At 38.8% G+C, this 21,955-nt stretch overlaps 1 protein-coding gene across 2 annotated transcripts in view; it reads right to left on the minus strand.

The window, feature by feature from the left end:
• Positions 1-3,944: 3,944 nt before the first annotated feature.
• Positions 3,945-21,955, minus strand: part of dyrk1b (dual-specificity tyrosine-(Y)-phosphorylation regulated kinase 1B) — a 53,531-nt gene continuing 35,520 nt past the window's right edge. For both annotated transcript variants that reach the window (XM_086154881.1, XM_086154880.1), the window contains exons 2-13: positions 18,378-18,544; positions 14,755-14,874; positions 14,101-14,289; positions 12,956-13,103; positions 12,152-12,301; positions 11,545-11,681; positions 11,297-11,443; positions 10,152-10,292; positions 9,114-9,234; positions 6,890-7,072; positions 6,448-6,551; positions 3,945-5,754 (exon numbers count right to left, since the gene is read on the minus strand). In XM_086154881.1, the coding sequence (XP_086011007.1) occupies positions 5,239-5,754; positions 6,448-6,551; positions 6,890-7,072; positions 9,114-9,234; positions 10,152-10,292; positions 11,297-11,443; positions 11,545-11,681; positions 12,152-12,301; positions 12,956-13,103; positions 14,101-14,289; positions 14,755-14,874; positions 18,378-18,446 (2,025 nt within the window). In that variant the 5' untranslated portion in view covers positions 18,447-18,544 and the 3' untranslated portion in view covers positions 3,945-5,238. The remainder of the gene's footprint in view (positions 5,755-6,447; positions 6,552-6,889; positions 7,073-9,113; positions 9,235-10,151; positions 10,293-11,296; positions 11,444-11,544; positions 11,682-12,151; positions 12,302-12,955; positions 13,104-14,100; positions 14,290-14,754; positions 14,875-18,377; positions 18,545-21,955) is intronic.

Here is a 21,955-nt window from a genome sequence, read left to right on the forward strand (position 1 = left end):
TATAAATGATTTATGTACACTTCTATTTCTCCCCTTGACTCCGAGCAGCTTCAAATGTATTGTCACGCAGCGATTAAAGGCTGCATATCAGTGAAACTTCATTGATTTTCTTAGATCAGTCCATCCAAAATCCAATTTTTGTGCTATTCCCATTTCCCAGTTGGTCTGTAACACACTTTCTTAGATGCACACCCGTATCTGAAGGAAAATTAAGAATTTTTGCTCTCCTTTTCAAAATTCCTTGGTCATGAAAGATTTTTTTTTTTTTTTACTGCTTGTTGGAAGCCCTTCATTTCAATCTGACTGATCCCTTCATTACCACATGCTTGACGTTTTCTCCTTTTTCCGCCAAGCATATTGTCTGCATCGATCTCCTCACAGCGTTCCATTCTCTACTGCATGTCTGCCTCATACTCCTGAGCATGTTTTCCCCAGTATGAACCCTCCATTTACAAAATACAAAATCCTGTCCGCCCGTGTGCTGTAATGTGGAGCCGCCAAGATATCTGGCTATTATAGCCCCTTCTCTCCGGGAAACACATTGCTTCTCTCCCGGGTTTCCTTATTGGGATAATTGCTGTTCCAGCTCTCTGGGACTCCTTCTGGTAAAACTCAAAACAAACTTAAGACTCTTCTTTGGCTCTCCATTGAATATTTATTACAACAATCTTTGGCACATTTAATCTTTTCCATGTGTAATATTCCCTTTATCCTCAGTGTTTGACTTTGGACCTCATCCTAAACAACTGGCTAATTGTACTGTGTACATTGTACTCTCAAACTTTGTTTTATTGTTGCTAAAACCTAATTTCCACAGCTGAAAACACTTTGAGGTCAATACCTCCCCGCCTTCATTTAGTCCCCCACTCCTCTACCTCTCTTTCCTGAATGGTGGTCCCCAGTGCTTCACTGTTCTCCAGTATTATCTACTTTGCTTACCTTCTCTTTCTCTTCACTATTGCCTGGATAACTGAATAGTAATGAGTTCCCACCTTCTTCTTCTTCTTCTTCTTCTTCTTCCCCTTTCGGCTTTTCCCTTCAGGGGTCGCCACAGCGAATCAACCTCCTCCATCTAACCCTATTCTCTGTATCCTCTCTCATACCAACTACCTTCATACCCTCTCTCACTACGTCCATAAATCTTCTCTTTGGTCTACCTCGAGACCTCCTGCTCGGCAGCTCCAATTCCAGCATCCATCTACCAATATATTCACTAACCCTCCTCTGCACATGACCGAACCATCTCAGTCTGAATGAGTTCCTACCTCATGTACATAAATAGTAAGTTAAAGTAAGTTAATTTAAGATTTCTCTTCCAATATCCATCTCTGTTGTGTTTCAGTAATTTGAGCTCACAGTTTCTATTTTCTCACTTTTTATGTTTGTGATATGTGATTTCAAAGAATATCAAAAACAGTTAATTATTCATCTGGAAGAGAATTAATGGGATAAGGTGTAAATACCACATCTTAAACAGGTGGAGGCGGTGATGCGCTTAAATAGCAGATCACATTCTGAGGATGTACTAAGAGGATGGCAAAATACCTCCTACCCTCATCAGTTCGATGAGTCCCATGAAAGGCTTTGCGAGGGGTGGAGGCCCAACATGGATCATCCATCTCTACCAGGGGTGGCTTGACACTGTAGAGAATACAAGAGGTCATTTGATCATGAAAACATTTATGTCTGTCTATGTCGAACCTACCTGAAATACAGACGCAGGTATATACTCAGGACTTAGGGGTTATCAGAAATACAGAGACACTATCAAGCTTTTCCTAGTTTATAAATGCGTGTGAAATGCATCCGACATAGATGAACTTTAACTGTCGACAATATGATGTTGAGTGGTAATAATTGTATCAGATAGAACACAGAAATGTTAAAGTAATATCAGTTACTTAAAAAGACCTCTGGGAAACAGTGGGGAGCCATATATTCCTGTATCCCGGGTAAATATGTATTGAGTCTACAGGGAGGAGACGCCATCAGTCACTCTACCTCCATCCTGGAGAACCGATAGTTGAGCATGCTGTTCTTTCCACATTTTAAAATCTTTAAAAATCCCAATAACATTTGACATGTGTCATCTTTTTTACTTGAAACATTTTAAAGCACAACATGAGAGAGCCACTTAAATGTACAGCATGTAATACATTGGACGTGTTCTGACTGGAAGTTGGGCCTTCAGCAGGGGGATCCCTAACATTTTCTGGGGTTAATTCACAAGTTGTAAAAATACTGTGTATGATTCGGTTAAAGTTATAATCAAGAAAACTGTTGTTTCCCTCACTCCTAAGAACAAAACAAATATTGCCTTCACACTAACCTTTTGCATGCAGTTGGTGTCTGAAGCTCAGTGTCAAACATCAGGCTTGGTTCAATTGCTCAGTGTCTCGGTTATTTCCATTATCATTTCCACTGACTTCATTTATTAACTTATTACCTCTTCAGAAAAAATCTCAACCTTTAGGCTGGCTCTAAACTGCATGTTGTCAATATGATCATGAAGTGACATGTCTGACCTCTGGAAGTGTGTATCGCACTGAACGTGATGCTTCTCTCCTCTGCACCCCAACACATGCCTAGGGTAATGAACATCTCCCCCCAATTTCAATAATCAGCAGATTGTGAAAAATGTCAGAATGTAACAAAGAAATGCACATTTTGGCGGTGGGTTTTGCTCATGCACAATTAATACCGCTTATGAATATAAAACATCTTCAAATTTCACATTTTAAAATAAACTTGAACCAGAAGGCACAAAAAACAGAAAAATAATTTAACTTTTCCATCTGCCGTCAAGTAAGTGATCACTTCCCAATGCTCTCTCTGGCTGGCAGGAGAAAGAAGTGAAAAGCCTGAGTTAGTATTTCTTTCAAACAAAATATATTGCTATCATCTACTATAAATGAAAGAGAATCATTTCAAAGTTATAATCCGTGTTGGATTATTTTAACTCATTTCACTCTTGTGATTGAAATGATCTCAATGGATGATGGGATTATGAGTGACGGGGAGGGGTAAAAAGATAAACTGCTGGTCAAGCTAGATTTACTTTCAACGTGTCTGTGTGTGTGTGTGTGTGTGTGTGTGTGTGTGTGTGTGTGAGAGAGAGAGAGAGAGAGAGAGATGGAGAGAGAGGGAGGGGCGCATGCTAGCCATTCATAAGTTTAACAGGCTCGTACGCACACACTGCAAAAAAAAAAACACACTGGGTCACTGTGGGCTTTTGGCCATTTTTTCCTGTTATTATAAAATGCTGGCTGTTGACGTCCGCATGATGACGTATTTTCTGCTCAGAGCATCCTGTGGTTCTTGAATGTGACACATGGCCACCACCTGCGACCCAGACACCCCGCAAATGTGTTCTCAGAGAGTGGCCTTAAATCCATCCTGTTACGCAGTCTTTTTTTATCAACCAAGGGTTTGGATCACTCACAACACTTATTTAATGCCTTTCGAGAGTGATTGATAACTGGATACAGGGTTATTTCAAAGTCACTTTCCGAGTATTTTGTTTTTATACATCTGGAAAATTACTTAGTGGAACATCATGGAAACATTTTGGGATAAATACATCTATCCCTTCTGTATTAAGGTTTCTGAATTTTTGGGCTACTGCCTTTGACAACAGTTTCTAAAACCTTTTTTTCTCATTGCAAAGTGGAATTATTTCCCAAATGGTTTATTTTAAGTACATTTCTAACCAGTTTCTGCCAGTTACATCAAAAAGCAGCTGATTGTCTGGCAGCTGTCTTTGGAACATTGTAATGGCTAATATGATTCTTTGTGTCATGCATTCATGAGCGTTGACACTACATATCAGCATGCAGCGAGTGTAAATTTACAACAGCGTCCAGTGTGACCTGTGGATCAGCTTGGCTCTGACGAGGCAGGAGGTCAGGGATGAGGTTAGTAGGAAGAAAAGCGGAGATCTGATGTTTGTTTGACTTTGGTGTGCAAAAGTATACTCTTTATTCTTATTATATATCCAACTTTATTTTGCCCCAAACCCTCCCCTCCACCCAGCCCCCACAACCAGTGACATTCCCATGTCACCAGTTACTGTCACTGTTACAATAGCCAATCAGAGCTCACCTGCAGAAAGAAGGCAACCAAACAAAGAAGAGCAGAAAAAAGGGTTACTTTCAGTTTGTTTTTTCTTGTTAAATAGTAATAAATACATTGAGATGCAGTGGTTCTTACTTTATCCTTTTCTCTTAAGCAGAAGGGTTAAAAAGTTTTTTTTAATTTCTGTTTCTATTTCTTTTTATTTTTATTATTGATCTGTGTTGGATCTTTAGCAGCAATCCGGACCAGTTGTCATGGTGATTAGCAGCACAGAGAGGAGGAGCTGTCTGGAGGAGAAACACAACGGGGGAGGGAGGAGAGGAAGAGGAGAGCAGGGACAGGGGGAGGACGAGGAGAAGATCCCTGTGAGCGCCAGGAAGGCATCAGTGTCCTGTCACCTTCTCTTCCCTCCACCTCCCTTCCTCCCCGCCTTCCTCCCTCCCTCTCTCCGCACCTTGTCACCAGTGGGCGGAGAGCGATGGAGGGAGGACCCCAACTCAAAGAAAAACTTGAAAACCCGGAGAAAGAATCCATGAGTCCTGAATCACACACATTGGTGTTTTCTCCCCGCTGAAACCAGCTTGTCTTCTTGATGCAGCAGTACGTGCATGTGTGTGTGTTTGTAGAGAGTGTGTGTGTGTGTGTGTGTGTGTGTGTGTGTATGTAGGGCGTGTGTGTGTTTGTGGTAAGACCGCTTGCCTCTAAAAGCTGTAAATGTGAATTCACTAATGTAACTAACTGGTGAACGTGCGCTCTCCTTCCACTCGCAGACTCCACATGGAGTGAAATGGAAAGGCGCGGCTCCTCTCTTTCCTCTTCATCTTCCTCCTCCTCTCCAGGCTCAAACAACCAAGTAGAACACACAACTCCTCAAACCACAGAGAAAAAAAAATCAAATAATATTAAACAACAATAATATTAATAAAAACAAACTTGTCACAATCATTCCTTTCCAATTACAGTCGCAACAGAAGACAAAAAAAAAACCTAAAACAGGATAAAAGGAGAGTTTTCCCAGTCTCCTCCTCCTTCCGCCTCCTCCTCTCATGCAGTACAAACTGTCTCCTTCAGCACAAAGTTCATCTCTTTGTCTCTGAACTCTGGCTGTGTGTGTGTGTAGTTGTAGTTAAAATTGTATGGCTTTAGGGCATGGTTCAGGTTTTATCAAGAGTTGGCTGGCCCCTCGTCTGAGTCCGGCCTCCCTCTGCCCCCTGCAGCGGGGTTATTGTTGTTGGAGGCAGGGTAGTAGTCCTCAGGGGGGGGGGCTTGTGGCCCTGGGGCGGTGGGGGCCGTCCGAGTCCGGAAGGCAGACAGTCCGATTGGCAGAGCAAGGGGCAAGGAGGCAGAGCCAAACTGAGAGGCCTCCATGGAAGACACCGCCCCCAGGTGGTGCAGCCCTAGGGACACGCCCACATCCATGCTGTCACTCATCTGGGGCGAGGATCCCTGCTGGCCTCCCCCTCCACCGATGCCCGTCTGTCCACCCTGTCGCAGGCCGCGCCCGCCGTTCCCATGGTGGGAGTAAGTTGGGTGGGGGTGATGGGGTGGGTCCAGGAAGTGGCGCTGGTGTTGTTGGGAAGGAGCCGGCTTGTGGAGCAGCAACTGGGTGTATGCTGGGTCCTGACCCCCACCTCCACCATCACTGCCTGGCCACATCCTCATCTGCTGCTGGGAGGGAGCCTGATTAGGAGGGATGATACAGACACACAGGTCAGACAGATTCTCTAGGCAAGATGAAACAGATACCCCACAGCCAGAACCCCTGGAGGATGGCTGTTGTGTTATCCAACACTGCTTCTCCCAGAGCCAAAAAGCTGCATGAAAACACACCACACACTTCCCTGCCTCAGTCAAGAACGGTCAGAGCCCGGGCTGCATATAAACAAGTTCACCAACACCAGTTAGAACAGTCTTGGTGAATCTTCTAACGTATTTGCTTCACATGGGGATCATTAATTAAAAAAATGAAATCAGGGTGAAAATGAATGCTCTATAATAAATAAGCTCCCACTGTGGATGTTGAGTCAGACTCCTACTCCACTGACAATTGCCTTGATCACTGAGCTTGACCTGCAGAAGCTGTACAAAAAGCGATCAAAACATTGCATGTCATTTATAAAATGACTGAAAAAACAGCCAAGGTGGATTTTACTTTTCACTCTAGTTTGAACAGGCAGACCCAGCATGCAAAGAGCATTTTTAAAAAGATTTTTAAAAGAATTATGGTACTTAAGCTTTAAATAATACTGTATTCATTTGATGCAGGTGTAGTTAATTTCGAAATGTCTATGTGGAAAAAGGAAACATCAGCAAGGGAAATCAAACTCATAGAACTAAATATGAAGAGCTTGTGAGTGAAGGTGCAGTTTGTACCTGAGGGCTGGTCATCTCATAGTCTGAATGTGTAACAGCAGAGTTGTAGTATCGGTTACTGTAACGGTAGTTGCGGTTGTCATTGGAAGAACCACTTGAGCCACCTGGATCACAAGACAGACAGACATTAGAGCTCAGACTTGGCAGTTTTCTTAAATGTGTTAGAAATACCATCTGCAATCTATTTCATGGCATCTCAACCCAGCTAGGCATCCTAAAGCGAGTTTCTTTTCATTCTGCAAAATATTTTTGGGCCAAAGAACAAGTAAATGCAGTCTGCTAAGACAGGAGTATCAGCTAAGTCATACAGATTGCCATACAGAAAGGTTGATGATTTTCCACTGCTGCTTTGGTCAACCCAGAAGGAAGTCATCTGATATGAAAAATAATAATAAGACCTTCAGGTAAGTGCAGTGGGTAGAGGTGGCTGTGGATGTTTTACCAGAGCTAGAAACAGAGCTAGTAGTGGAGGTTGAATGAGAGTGGTCCATGGCAGGAGAGGTGGATGTCGATGAACTGGTGTTGGTTCCTTCATCTGTCGTCTTCTTGAAGAAATTGTGCTGCAGGGCATAGAATGGTGTGATGCGGCTTTTTGGGTCGTAGTCCAGCATGCGCAGGATCAGATCTGGAATGAGACGTAATGAACAGGGTTGGATATTTTTCAGTAAACAGGTCAAAAGCATGTAGAGCGTCTGTGCTCAAAAGAGTCAGTCAAACCCATTGTCAGGTGTTGAATTTGATAGAAAATCAATTTTCAATATTTCTCTGTCTAACCCAAAGTAAAGGGTGCTCCTGTGAAGTGGATGTCAAATTAAAACGAATCCTTGCTGATTCCCTGCTATTTTCAAACAGAGGGTAGGTTCTTGATAATTTGATGAGGGTTTCTCGTGAATTCTTTGACAGTATCCTGTTTCAGTTGATTTTTCAGCTTTAACTCATTCACACTTTCTTGGTTTAATTCCTGTCACTATTCAGGGTTCAGGTGCACCAAACAAAATAGCTGCATTGAAAATTGCCCAGAAAACCAAGGTAAGCCTTGCTTTCCCACAACTGATCAGGTATTCTCATCCCTACTTTGAACCAGTCTGACGTCAGATGCTCGACACAAAGCCTCATCTTTAAAGCTAAGTCTGCCTATTAGCATCTCCTCTCATGTACTGCAGAGTTCTGCTGCTTATGTTGAAAAAGAAAATCTCCAGAGGGAGACATGCAAGAGTTGATAAATGCTTTTAGTGATGTCATTTGAGACTTGAGTCAGCTGTGCCAGGCTTTAAGACTATGGGTTGGGAAAATATGTAATAAATAAATAGACAAATCTTGAAGGTTTAGAGTTAAAGCTACACTGATTGTTGTTAGCACAAGACATCAGAATCTCTGCCACTGACATTGGTGTTCTATTTCAGGAAGTCTGCAAATTGAGAAAGCATGGACTTATACCTCTGACTGCTGCATTAAATTTGGACCTTATTGGAAAGGATACGAATACCTTTTTGCCTACATTTTCATACAAAAGAAAGACTTTTTTATGGATTTCAAAATATTTTAAAAGACATCTCCCATCTATACAGCCCCTACTGGAATTTACTGAGCAACGTAACAACAAAGGGCAAGAGCTGAATCAATATCTTTGAATGGTCCGCTGCAACTCTTAGCTTGTCTGCTTTTGCTGTTCAGCTTCAGTTTTCATCACTGCAAGTGATCTTAAAGTTGCTAATGCTACCTTCAAACTGGGTATTTAATGGTTGAGCTGATGGCATCGTAAATTCTGCTGTCAAGAAAAAAAAACCTTCCACAGGTCTGGCCAGTTTGTCATTATATATTGTAATTATTGGTTTTGCCAACAGATGGCGATGATGCCCCATGCATGGAGAGCTAAATAACCTGCCTCAAAGCTGCTACTTTGACATTTTCTTTAATGTGGATAGAAAGTAATATAAAATAAAAGAGGTCAATTCCCAACATTTCGGGTAGTTTTAAAAGAAATGTCCGTACGACATTCGTCTTTAATTGTAAGACCAATCACTAAATGGCAGGGTCCTAATTTTCTGAAGTCATTAAACTGATCTCAGTCAATTTAAAAAGAAAATCCATGAGATGATTAAAAAAAAATTGTTTGTCCTACATCTCATGGTTTTATGTTTTTTCCATCTCTGTCTTGTTTATGTGTTATTTGTCATTTTTGTACACAATGTTGTGAGTATTAATTTGTAAATATACCCATTTTTTAATTACCCAGTGTTATTACATACCCTCTATTTATACAAATGTTGTCATTGTAGGGGACTCAAGATGGAAAAAAAAAATCAACATGCAAAATATGACATGTCTCATTGTCTATTATAAATCTGTTTGTTTATTTTTAGGTGGAAAATTGAAAAGTATTTTGAAACAGGTTAATATCCAATTTCCCTCAGTACGCTCACTCCTTTGCTGAGAGCAATTTTTGTTTCAATCAAGTGTCTTTTGTTTCTAAGGTATTTGCCTACTATTCCTTTCTCTTGGTGTAAAAGAAGTGTTTCGATCCCTCCAAGGGACAACGGCAAAAATAACAATGACTTAGGCTGCCACGTGAGGCAATTACATGGTTTGATACACACCTTTTATAAGTTATTACAAGAACGGTGTGTCTTCACAGGTATACAGATCAATACAAGGGACAGCTATACCTTTAAACTTCAGGTAGTCACAGGGGGCATGTCCTGGCTCCCCTGCTCTTCGCCCCCCTGGGCCTCCAGTCTCCACACCCAAAATCTCATGAAGACGCCTTGTGGCTGGGGGTTTATACTCCTGGGAAACGTAAAGGTAAATCATATGTGAGGAAATCTATTCCAAAATTCTAACTGTGCAGTTCAAAACCTCACAGAAGGAGGAAAAGGAAGTGTAAATAATTTAACGTGGACACTTGAAGAAAACACGCTGCTAATAATTCCCATTTGAAGCAATGACAATACATGTTTTTGCTAAGCAAAACCCTTAATTCACATTTTTGTCCTCTTTTTTAATATACATACTGGGTGGTTATAACCAATTGGGCAGATGAATTCTTTTTATGTATCAAAACATATATGTGAATGAATGGGAGTTGCAGAAAGTTTTAAAGAGTCTAACGAAACCTGGAATCAGCAGATTCACTCTGGTGCCAGGTTCTAAAAAAAACACTGCCTTAGTGTGAGTGTAGCTGGAAAACATAGATTGGCCTTTGTCATTCACCAATTACTGGTATCAATATTGACCTGAAAAACAAACAGGGTTGAACCCTGATTGTCATTAATGTATAAATCTTGTGAAAAGAGATTTAAATCTGTATTTAAATCTATATTATTGAAACACTCATCTGCAAACACAGGTTTGAGCTTCTAAAATATGATTTTATCTTGGTTAAGATCTTCAATGAGCCCTTGGGGTCTTTTCTTCTTTCTTCTTTTTGCAATGTATATATATGATTACTGTGCTGTTTCTGTGCATTTCTAAACATGTGTGAACCACATTAAATATAATTAACAGAGTGAAGTGCTTCTCACTGCATCGGATAGCATCTTAACCAACCAAGAGTGCCATTGAAACAATTTTAACAACAAAAATATATTTTGATATTGTGCCTACTTTAAATTTTTCTAAAAAAAAGCAAACATATCATATTCTAAATATAATTTTCCTATAGGTTGACATTGATTAGAACTTTGTGTGTAACTGAAATCAAATACCTTCTTGATGTCCTTGTTCTTCTTCACTGTCCACAGACCATCTGACAGCTTGTCAAAATACTTCCTGGCTTTAGGAGCTGCATCCAGCATGTGGCTGGGTGGGACCCCCAGTACCTCGACAATCTTATTCATCTGGTCAACCTGCACATGCACACACAAACACATACACACACACATAAACATATATCAGCCTTTGTACTGATAATGCTCATGTGGATTAAAGTGGCAATGTTAAACAAATAGGTGCACTCATTGTGAGCACAACACACTTCTTTTTTCAGGATGCCCCCTGCAAAGCACATCTTACAAACATCTTGTCTAAACTAATATGTTCTATGATGAGGTTGGGCTGACACTCATTGCAGGATATTCCAATAAACTGAATTTTAAAATGTCCTTTCTGAAATAGCAAGAGGACCCTATTTGGTCAAGATGCTGAACAGACAAAAACACATGCTTATTTGAAATGATTGACCTGAATGACTGACAAGTAATTCATATCTGGTGTAATTAACTACCAAGAACCAAACATGATAGAAGCCTATCAGTCTCAGCTATCGCACTTGTGCATTTAATTTTTATACCTAAACACAAACAAAACCTGTGGGTTTGACTTCCACAGAGTGTAGTACATGCTGTGAAATTGGTTGTCTAAGCTCAAATGGGAGCTATTGAGAGGGATGATCCTTTTCTGCTCTGTCTGTTTGGTAACTGTGGGTATGTAGTCAACATTTCCTTTTTGAAGAGATCATTTTAGGGTACATTTTCTGTTTTTAATCTATCACGCGTAAATGTGTGAGGAAGGACTGAAGAGATGTCAGCTGTTCAATATTACTTAAAATATATCCATAAATGTTACCATTATGTCATTGTCGGGTTTTTCAGAGTGTGTGGGAACCCTGGTCAATACTGCATCCTTTCACCTATTACATGACTGGATTTAGATCGGATTTCAGTTGCAATCTGGAAGACTCTAATCAAATCTGTATTCACTATTGGGAAAGTAAACCTAATCAACAGACTTGGTGACCCCAGCCTTAGTTGATTCAAGAACATTCTCTTGCTTAGAAGAAAACCTGGATCTTAACTTCACACACAAATACCTAATTTGTGCCCTGCAACAAGTATTTTTTAATTGCTTTTACCTCGTTGGAGCCACTGAAGAGGGGCTCTCCTGTATGCATCTCCACAAGGATGCATCCCAGAGACCACATGTCTATCGCAAGGTCATACGGCATTCCCAAGAGAACCTCAGGGGAGCGGTAAAACCTGCTCTGGATATACTGGTAAATCTATGAGGAGGACAGCAGGTGCATGCAAAGGAATTTAGAGAGCCGGTGTTAGAAATATAATATATATACTAATAACTGGAAGGTTTGTGTGTGCTTCTTACCCTCTGTCCAAGCTGGCAGGAGGATCCAAAGTCAACTATCTTGATGGCAGATCTCTTGGGATTACAGAGCAGGATGTTCTCTGGTTTCAGGTCGCAGTGAATGATTGACAGCTCTGGAGTGGCCAGGAATAATAAAGCTGCGGAAATGTGTAGATTTTTTTTAATATAAAATGTCCCTCTGCAAAGAAAAAGCCGATTTCAAGTAGAGGAGATGATGGCATCTATAGTAAGAGACAAATGATATGTATAAACTATAATCCGGATCACTGGAGTCTCGCTGTGAAAAATTGAAGTTTTTTGGGGATGAATAATATATTTGAGGTATTTCCTTTTCCAATTGTTGGCCATCATGCAGGGATGCCTCAGTTATCCAATGACCACTGGGCAGGAGCTCTAGACTCAAACACCGGGACAGGATTTCATCAGGTGAATAATAACAACCTCAAAATCAAACGAAGTCTATGAACAGATCAGCTGGCTGTTAGATCTTTTATTTGGAAGCTGACAGTAAAAACTACAAAAAAAAATTGTAATAAAAGAGAAAAGGGAGAGCCCACCTGTCTACATTTGTGTGAGTGTCTGTGCGTGTGTGTTTGCATTTGCGCACCTGTGCAGAGCTGCTGCGCGAATTTCCTGGTGAGGTTGAGAGAAACCCCTCTGAAGTTTGTGTTCCTTAACAGATCGTACAGGTTGTAGCTCAACAACTCAAACACCAAACACAGATGGTTCCTAAACATAAAGTGACGCTTCAGGTGGACTGCACAGACAGATCCACACACACACACACACACACACACACACACACAAACACACAAACACACACACACACACACACACACACACAGAGAAATGGGAGAAAAAAAAGAATGTTAAGAGATACTCTGGGGGAAAAAAAAAAATCAAGTCAAGGCCATACTACTTTCCATTTCCAATTCATTCATGTGTACTCCTGTTAATTTCCTAAATCGCAAGCCTTAACACTTCTTGGATCTTTTTAAAAAAATTGACTTTTATTGAACTAGGGCTCGGGAGGTCAAGTGGACAGTAAATGCTCATTCTAATGTATTACAAAGCTGACTTATTCAACTTAAGATTCCTTTAGATCATTTTTTCACAACTTCCTTTAATCCTTAAATGCACACGTCAATTCATTAATGATTAAGTATAAATTATTGGTAAAAACAATATAGGCTATGTTGGGTAAATGGTGCTGAATGGTGATTCTGCAAGTCTGAAAACAAGCAATACAAAGTATTTTGCAGAGGATGTGTCTTCATTCTATGTTTGATGATGTTGCTGATGAGCACCTTTTGAAAACTCTCTGCACTGGTTTGCTTAATTACATTGAAACCAAATGACTGTGAGTGCTTCCACTTAGTGCAAAAATTAACATGCATGTCATCCATCATACCTATGTAATATTTCATCTCAGTGTCATGCTTGTTCATGAGCTCCAACAGGCGAAGTTCAATCTGTGCCTGGTTTAGAAACGCCTTTTTGTTCTTTATGATCTTAATGGCAACCCATTCTTGCTCGTGGTGGTCGTAAGCCTTCACCACCTGTGGAGACAAACACAGACAAACAGACGGTCTTTATGAGTGGAAAGAATTAGTCCATACCAATAGTGTTGAAATAATTATTTTGAGATGAGGATTCAATAATCCAGCAATCATCATTTCAGCTGTTCCAGTAATTAAATCACATAACTTGGATTTAAAAGGCAGGCTTTCTCTTGAAAAATTGTCAAAATTATGCCATTAATTGTAGCTAGAAGCTGCAAAAATGCAAAGTGGGGTAAGTTTTCAACTTTCAGATGATCCCTGAAATAATTATTTGTGATACAGCTTCAATCTTGAAAAAACAACCTTTAAATCTAAACTATAATCAGCTCATCAAAGTGCAGTTTATGTGAAGATATAGAAATAGTCTTCTTCTGCCGTAACTAAGTCAAAAAGCAAATGTCCTTTAACAATTGATGAATACTTCAAAACTGTAGTTCCTGAAAAACCTTGCAATTGTTGCAAATACTTAATTTTTAGAGGTCATAAACATGGAAATGGTCAGAGATGCCTTTTTTTCCATTGCCAACATTGATTGGTATATATGAAGTTTATAAATTAATAAAGTTAATAAAAAAATTATTTTAAACTTGTTTAACAAGTTTTATGGAATTTTAACCATAATTTCTTGACAAAGGACATACGGAAGTTCTCCATAGTTCTAGCCATGATTGTGCATTTAACTTTAAAGTCAGAAGAGAATGGGATACTAACAAAATGTATTTAGAAAGTCTTCATGATTCTTAAGCCTACTTTGCCCAAAAATACATCAGTCTATGACTAGATCTATGTAGAGAGTAATCTGTCACTCATCTGATGCTCTGACACTAAAGTACTACATCTAAATGTGGAAGTTGACAGTCATTTGTAACTAATCACTTTTGATATCCAATAAACTGAATTTGTTGTCAATATTGCAAATATATGTGATTTTAATCAATTGCGATGGAGCTTCTAAGGAAATAAAGAGCAATATAGTGGACTGAGTTTTCCTCACTTGTCCGAAGGAGCCCTTCCCAATCAGTGAGTCTATCTCATAGCGGTCCAGCCACTTTTCTCCATTTTTGACAATGTAGTCGTAGTTGTCATCGTCATAGCCGTCATTATAGACTTTTCTCTCCTTCTTGGTACTGCTGTCTTCAGGGGGGACCTGCTGGGCCCGCCGCTTTTTCTTAGTATAGTACACCTGTGGATAAAAACAAACAAGGTTCTCTGCTAAATCAGCTTTGTATCATCAATAACCAAGAGCTAATTATTTTCCTTCACACTGTTCCTGATTGGGGAAGTGGTATTTCATAATGTCAATAAAAAATTCACAATAATTCACAAACTTTTTTATACATAACAATATTATAAGACGAGGAGTATGTCTTTACTTCAGTATGCCTAACTTAACAGGCATTAACTTTATGGAAAGCTTTCTTCATAACCAAACACTTCACGATGTCTGCTGTTTTGAAAATATTTTTTTAGCAAATATGTTAATTTGCTTCAAAGTTCTGAAATAAAATCAACTCTGTAGAAAGAGAAACCATCTCGTTGCTTAACTGGATCCCTCAATCGTCACAAACATATGAAACAGACAACCTAGAAATATGCTGAAAATCAGAAAATTTAAATCATTTTAAGCAAAGCCACACATGTGACTTACCTCATTGATGTGCTTGTAAGTTTTGATGAGGTCAACAGAGAGTTTCCTCAATGGGGCACTGGCAGGGTCTCTGAAACTAGGGGGAATCCTCCGCTGGAGTATGGTCATATCAGACAGCACCTACAGAGTAGAACAATACTTTATACATGTTTCCAGTGTGAAGAAGCATTTCCATGCTTTAAATCAGCTTTATCATTTTTAATAAGGTAGGAAAAATAAACAAGTTGAAAATGATATATAGTAAGTATAAACAGTGTTTATTTGATGTTCAAACGTTTACTGTGCATTATATGTTTTTGCTGCCAGTGTTTGTATTAAGTATTAACAATAATAACTCCAAATTGAACACAATATATGTATAACTAATACAATACATACACACTGGCGACTTATTACAGTCAGAACAGTCATGGATTTTTACTGGCATATATTTGTGAATTGGAACTATGAGCTTGAGGCTGTATTTGATTTTCTGTTGTGGTTATTGAAAAGACTGCCATGGAAGGTCAATGCTACATTAAGAAATGCTGTAGTAAGTCAAACCACATCAGGGAAAAAATTTAACATTTTGAAGCCAAATAGAATCTAGCTAATAGCTAAACATTCAGATTTGCAACCAAACTAGAAATATGATGTTCAATTCACAAATTCTGTACATATGTTCACAGTCTCACATTTAACATAGGTAGTTATATAATAGCACTGGTTATATCATTTTGATTGCTTGTTTATAAAGACTGACAGAACTGAAGCTACTACTGTTATTGGGAAAAGCTGGGATGGTTATTTGATGCATCAAGGAGATGCATTAGCTGTGACAAAATTTGAAAAAGGGGTCTTTTATATACAGCATAATATAATGTAGTACACGGAGAAGACATTTAAAATGGGATGACACAAGGATCAAGGTAAGGCCAAGTTAAATCAAAACTTTGAATGTCATATTACACAGCTTTAGTGTTCAGACTACATAGTTTGCTTTTTTGAATTTGGAATCATTAAGTCAGGCCACATGATTTAGTGGTAATGTATCCTGGTGAACATTATTTATGACAATAAGGGATCCCTGAATGTGGCTTGTCACCACTGTTCCCTCTAAGCCATTTGCGCAATCGTGCACTGCTCCAGCATTCTCCGCGCACAGCAAATCTATGCTGCGCACCAAATAAAATCCAAGCTGAACTGTAAATAAAATAAATGTGCGCGACTGTGCAAACGCGCAGCTTAGAGGGAACAGTGCTTGTAACAAATGAAAAGATAATTTGATTACAAAAACTGGGTGAGACAAAGTATTTTACGAGCAACTGTTCTTTAGTCTCACACAACTATTTGTGTTGTCAGTTAGAGGGCACTAGCAAGATTAGAAAAGTGACAAAATCAACCAAAATACTGTTTGCAATGGTTAGCCTGTTTCCAAAGGTGACCACAGTCTGCCTTGATGTTCTCTCATTCCACGCAGCCCGATGCGGTTAAAAAGGCAACATTTAATGCAGATTCTCTGAAAACTGTAAGTACTCACTGTCTTGATGTATACATTTAGAAAAGTAGCTACCTGTAGTAGGTCTGCATAGAATTACTGCAGTACCTTATAAACTCTCATCATGTTTAACCTCCAAGAATTTGAGTATCTATTGAGTATCTATTGGCAAACATGGATCATTAGCCTTGATATCCCAAAGACATCATTTTGAAAACACAACAAATTCCCAATATTAGGATTATGTTTGAGAGGGCAGAAAGTTGGTTCTCTGCTCTGCAATCAAACGAAAGGTTGCACGGTCCTTTCCAGTTGGTGGGTGTCAAAGTCATCTTTTTTGCATGAACTTTTCCAGGTGGCAGTGTGATACCTTCATAGAGTAGATACACTTCACCATTCTGGATAGAAAGTAAGTATGACGGCCCCAAAATATGTAAGACCTTATTTTGTATTTGGGAACAAATCCACACCGCCACTTTGCACCCCAGACACATTTGACCCAAAAATGGACTACCATTTCATTCGTCACTGCTCTTCCAAGAAACAGACTAGGCTTTATGTGTTAGTTGGTGTACTTCTTCATTCCCAGTATTTCAGTTAAGTAGGTAGTGTTTGCTGTCTGGGCATTACGCATACAACAAGTTCCCATTTCACAGAAAAACTGCAATGTACTGCATAAAGCAATTTTCAAGATACTTTATATTTCAATTCAAGCAACACTGGATTCAGTCAAGTTGAAGGAGAGCACACTTGGATTGTATTCCAGATGAGTGTAGATTTCATCAAAACAAAAACTGGAGATAATCAGTGTGCTTTAAGCATTTTGCAGCACAAGCTGAACATAGGTTTTATTGACTCAAAGGGGCTCTGGCTACGGCTAAAAGTTAATACATCATGGGTTTGGGTGGCAGCTCCGCTTGCACTCATAGGGTGCTACCTCCAGGGTTCTGTTCAATATTCTACAAGCCCACAAAAGCAGACTGTTGTGCTTCCTCACATCACCTACATCTGGACCAATAGGATGCGCTTGAAAACCCTGCTAATATAAACAGCTAGCATGTACTTGCTGCATTAATATGATGGAAAATACTTATCCATGCCACTGTGTGTACACAGTACACCCTTCACCTTCAATACAGATTTGGCTATATCTGCTAAGTAGCGGAAAATCAATCTTGAGATGGGATATTTGTATTCCACATTTTCAAAACACCTCCAGTGCTAAATGCGGGAAACATACTTTTATTTGTATTTAATCTAATGCTCATTATCCAGTAACAGGCAGGCAAAATGCATTATCTATTTTATCCATCATATGTCCAGACCTTCAGTGGAATATATGACGGGTATCATGGTTCAATGTGAGCTGTAAAACACCAGGATTTGAACAAAATGACAGCAGATACATTGCTTGGACTACTTAGTCACTTGGTATATTTGATTGCTGTGTTGGCTGTCAAAATAGGACTGTCCTGCTGGACCCATTTTTTTTTAAACATTTTTGCAAACAATACAAACGATAACTTTAAAGACCAACATATATAATGTGACAAATAGTGTATGAGATGTTAGAGTAAGATTTTAGGTGATACCATACAACCCACTGTCTGATAAACAAGTTCCAAATGGAAGTATGATCAAATGATGGAACTGATAAAGTTTCTCTTTTCATACAATGAAACCTTCTCTGCCAATTCAATATATTCAATTGGCCAGAAAAGCTGCCAACAATGGCTGAGTAGTCCCAGTTAATGGGACACATTGCAAAGACCAACACCACAAATGGTTAACCATAGCCTGATCTTGACTGTTCCCATTTGAGTCTGGAGCTTCAGTTTGGCTGCTTGCCTTTTCTCCAACACGTCCTAAGTGGAGAATGCTGAAGACTTAGGAAAAACAATTTATCAGTGATGTCACTGTTACAGACTTGTTTTCAGTCATATGGTGAAATAACCCATAATGTGATTGTTTTACATATGGTATACTGATATATATATATATGTATATAAAACAAACAGAATCATGTCTGTTCCAGGATTTGAATTGTTGCAAAGACAACAGTTGAAAGAGAGGGATAGACAATAGGTTCCTGTGAGTGCACGTGTGTGCATATGCATAAGTGTGCACGCACACATGTGTTGGTTACCTGCTGCTGCTCTGCCATGGAGTGGATGGAGCTGAAGGAGGGGTGTGTATGTGTGTGCTGGCTGGTCATGGCTGGCTCAGCGAGGGAGAAGCCCTGGGCAGTGGAGGAGGAGGAGGAGGAGGAGGAGGAGGAGGAGGAGGTGGGCGGACATCCTGAGCTGCTTACACCTGAAGAGAGAAAGACAGAAAAATTATTAGAGGGAAACCCCTACATAACATGTCATTCATAAAATACAACACAACACACAACACATTTTTAACTAATAAACATCATATCTATTCAGAAATATACATCTAAACTATACCGAGTGCCAAACAATCCCGATTAGTCACTTTAGCTTCTTGAGTAGAAATTGAAGATACCAACTGTTCATCACCACTACGAACCTTTTCTTACACAACAATTCTATTCAATTCTTGATTACCATACATTACATGCAAATGCAGCTTGATATTTCCTTTTTTCATCCAGGAAGTCTGCAGTAATTATAGGTTGGAAAATAAACAATCGGGCAAAAGACAACTGCTCAAATTATAACCTCAAACTTGACTCAAATAAAGATAATATGTTATCTTGAAAAAGAAAGAAAGAAAGAAAGAAAGAAAGAAAGAAAGAAAGAAAGAAAGAAAGAAAGAAAGAAAGAAAGAAAGAAAGAAAGAAAGAAAAAAAGAAAGAAAAAAAGAAAGAAAGAAAGAAAGAAAAAAAATCAACAACTACTGATGCAGCCAGCTGCTTTACAATTATTATGACTGGTTTATGCAGTCTTGTCATGTACCTGGGGTAAAAGCTAAAAATGCAGCTTAGAATAGAATTGCTCCTAGCACTGTAAAGCTTTTGCTTAGCTGATAAATAGTATTGTATCAATGAAAGAGAGCATGCTGGTCAAAAACATTGGGGATTCTAAAACAAAAGGCTAGAGTCATTCATTCATAAGAAATCTTTCAGAAAGCTCTTTGCTTATGGCCTCTAGATCCAGATACCTGCTCAACATCCTCTGGATGTCCAGTAACCTTTGCTGGTTGTTGTTTGCAGCTCTGCGTACTTTATATGCGTTTATGTATCTTTCCATCTCATATGTAATATAAAATGCATTTTGCAATGTTGCATTAAAAGTGTGTCCAACATCGTGATGTTTTATTTTTAACAAAAATGTCTTGGATAGTCCTTTATTAATACTTCATTTGGCATTGTGATGGCCTTTGATGCTGGCCAGTTTCATTTCCCTGCATGTTTACACAGATGTCAAAGTAGAAACAGCCTTTCAATATTTCCAATGTAACTGGTATTCCTTATGTAAGAAGTTAATTTAAATCAACTAACCCAAAACACATTGATTTCCTAAAAGAAGCTAAAGAATAGTTAAAAAAAGATTAGTGTCAGCTGCTCTTTGAGCATTTACAGGACAAACATTTCCATGAGCATCAGCATAAAAGCACAAAAACAGTCAGATTAAAGAAATACATTAGTTTTCTTTAAAATAGATTGGCCTCCTGCAACATAGCACACCATGTGTACTAGCCACCCACACTTGCAGTAGGTTAGTGTACAGCTAGCCTTGTTGCATAATTAATGGTGGCTTAATTTACAAAGGACAGGAAATCCACATCTTTATCCCAACTGACTTCTCTGGACAGAAATGAGTGATATCCCACAGTGGAGCATGGATGGAAAACACTATTGTGGAAAATATTACAAATACAATGGATAGCATGGGTTTATGAATGCACTGAAAAAAAAACCTGCCAATTCTATGAGAGGAGTAAGAAAAAATAAGGCTTCTCTAAAAAAACAGACACGGTATTGTATAAGCTGATGGTGTTATTAACATTTGGAGTTTATCAAGTGGCTTATTTCCAATACAAGATACAATAAGGGTATGCAATATAATTGATATTATTATGTGCTGGTCTCCAGGTATCAATACCCTGAGTAGGATAAGCAGTAGATGATGGGTGGACAGATGGGAATCTATCAGTCAGTTATCTTGTGTGTACATCATACAGACATTCACACTTTTTCAGGACAAATAATTAACATATGAATGTTTTTAGCATATATTACCCCATTTATTATTGATACTGAAATGTATCAAAAAAAGCTCCTCATCTTCACCCTGTCAAAAAATAAAGAGCATAAAGAGGTCCATGCCCTGTCTTTCACACCACTAAATCTGTGGACCTTTTTGTCTTCACTTGGACCAATTATGATGAACCCAGTTTCACAAGAAAATTGTGGTTGCACTGATAGCTATCCAAGTCATGTTCAAGACAACATTCTCAACTGAGTTTGAAGCCAAATAAAAACAACAGTGTATATACATGGTCGCATAGCTGCTTAGACAGCAAACTCAAAGTGGCTACATAGAGATCAAAAACGCTGGAGTATTGAACATATGCTGATATTGTGAATAAAACGCTAAACACCATAAAATACCAGTCTATATTGACATACTGGCTGGTATTCTTGACAGTTGATAAAATGTCTGTATAAATTTTAAACTTCAGTGACTTTTTGAAGTGTGTTTAAATTTGATCATTGTAGAGGTAATTTCATCAAATGGTCAGGTATACAAAAACTATTGATCTGTAAGGTTTTAATATAATGTACTATTGGTAGTTAAATTAATTGTAGACACTTGTCTTTGGTAAGCTGAAAATACAGACAGATAAGGTTAGCTCTACTGGGTCTTTAAGAAAAGGCCTTACATTTAGATTTGCAAAGAGATGAAGATCCCAGTTTGTTAAAAAGTCAGCAGATAACATGATAGCATTTGCATCTTTAAGTTTCTTGCTATAATTATACAAAATATAGACGGTTATATTTAGTTTCTTTTTCCCCAATTAATCTAAAACAGAGGCGTGACTGAGCATTTTTATTGCTGATTATTATTGAGCAAAGACAGTGATAGCATATTTGGGCCGATGTGCAATTGCTATAATTTAAAATTATACACCGATAACTGCAGGCATTCCAACTAAAGTCTGCCATACAAACAAAAATGTTAAATAGATCTGTCAATAAAACAAACAAGGTATCTAAATCATTCAGTAAACCAGATGGCAAAACAGAAAAAATGTAAAAGTTTCAATAAATAAGTAACATGCAAACTTGAAAAATGATTTGGAAGTTTGGTAACAACTATTGTTCACAACAAAATACTTGGGCACAATTTGATATGAATAAAATTGCAACATCTTCTTCTCCTTTCGGCTTTTTCCTTCAGGGGTTGCCACAACAAATCAACCTTCTCCATCTAACCCTATTCTCTGTATCCTCCTCTCTCACACCAACTCCCTTCATATACTCTCTCACTACATCTATAAATCTTCTTTTAGTCTTCCTCGAGACCTCTTTTGCAACATGCAGGAGAAAAATGGATCAGAATATTTAGTTAATTAAAATATGAGCCGGAGAACGTAAGAGGGCGCAGGTTTCTCACTATTGCTTGGCTGACCTGATGATGACCCTCAACTGACATTTTGCACAGCAGTTCACTGTACAGAAAAGTAAGAAGCAAAGGTACGAAAAAAAAAATGGTTTTCACATCCTTCGATATAGAAAGGGGGGAAAAAGAAAAA

The sequence above is a fragment of the Fistularia commersonii genome, chromosome 11 (genome assembly GCF_037954325.1).
Source record: "Fistularia commersonii isolate RoL2024-O1a breed Wild chromosome 11, RoL_Fcom_v1.0, whole genome shotgun sequence".
In the NCBI taxonomy this organism is placed as follows: Eukaryota; Metazoa; Chordata; class Actinopteri; order Syngnathiformes; family Fistulariidae; genus Fistularia; species Fistularia commersonii.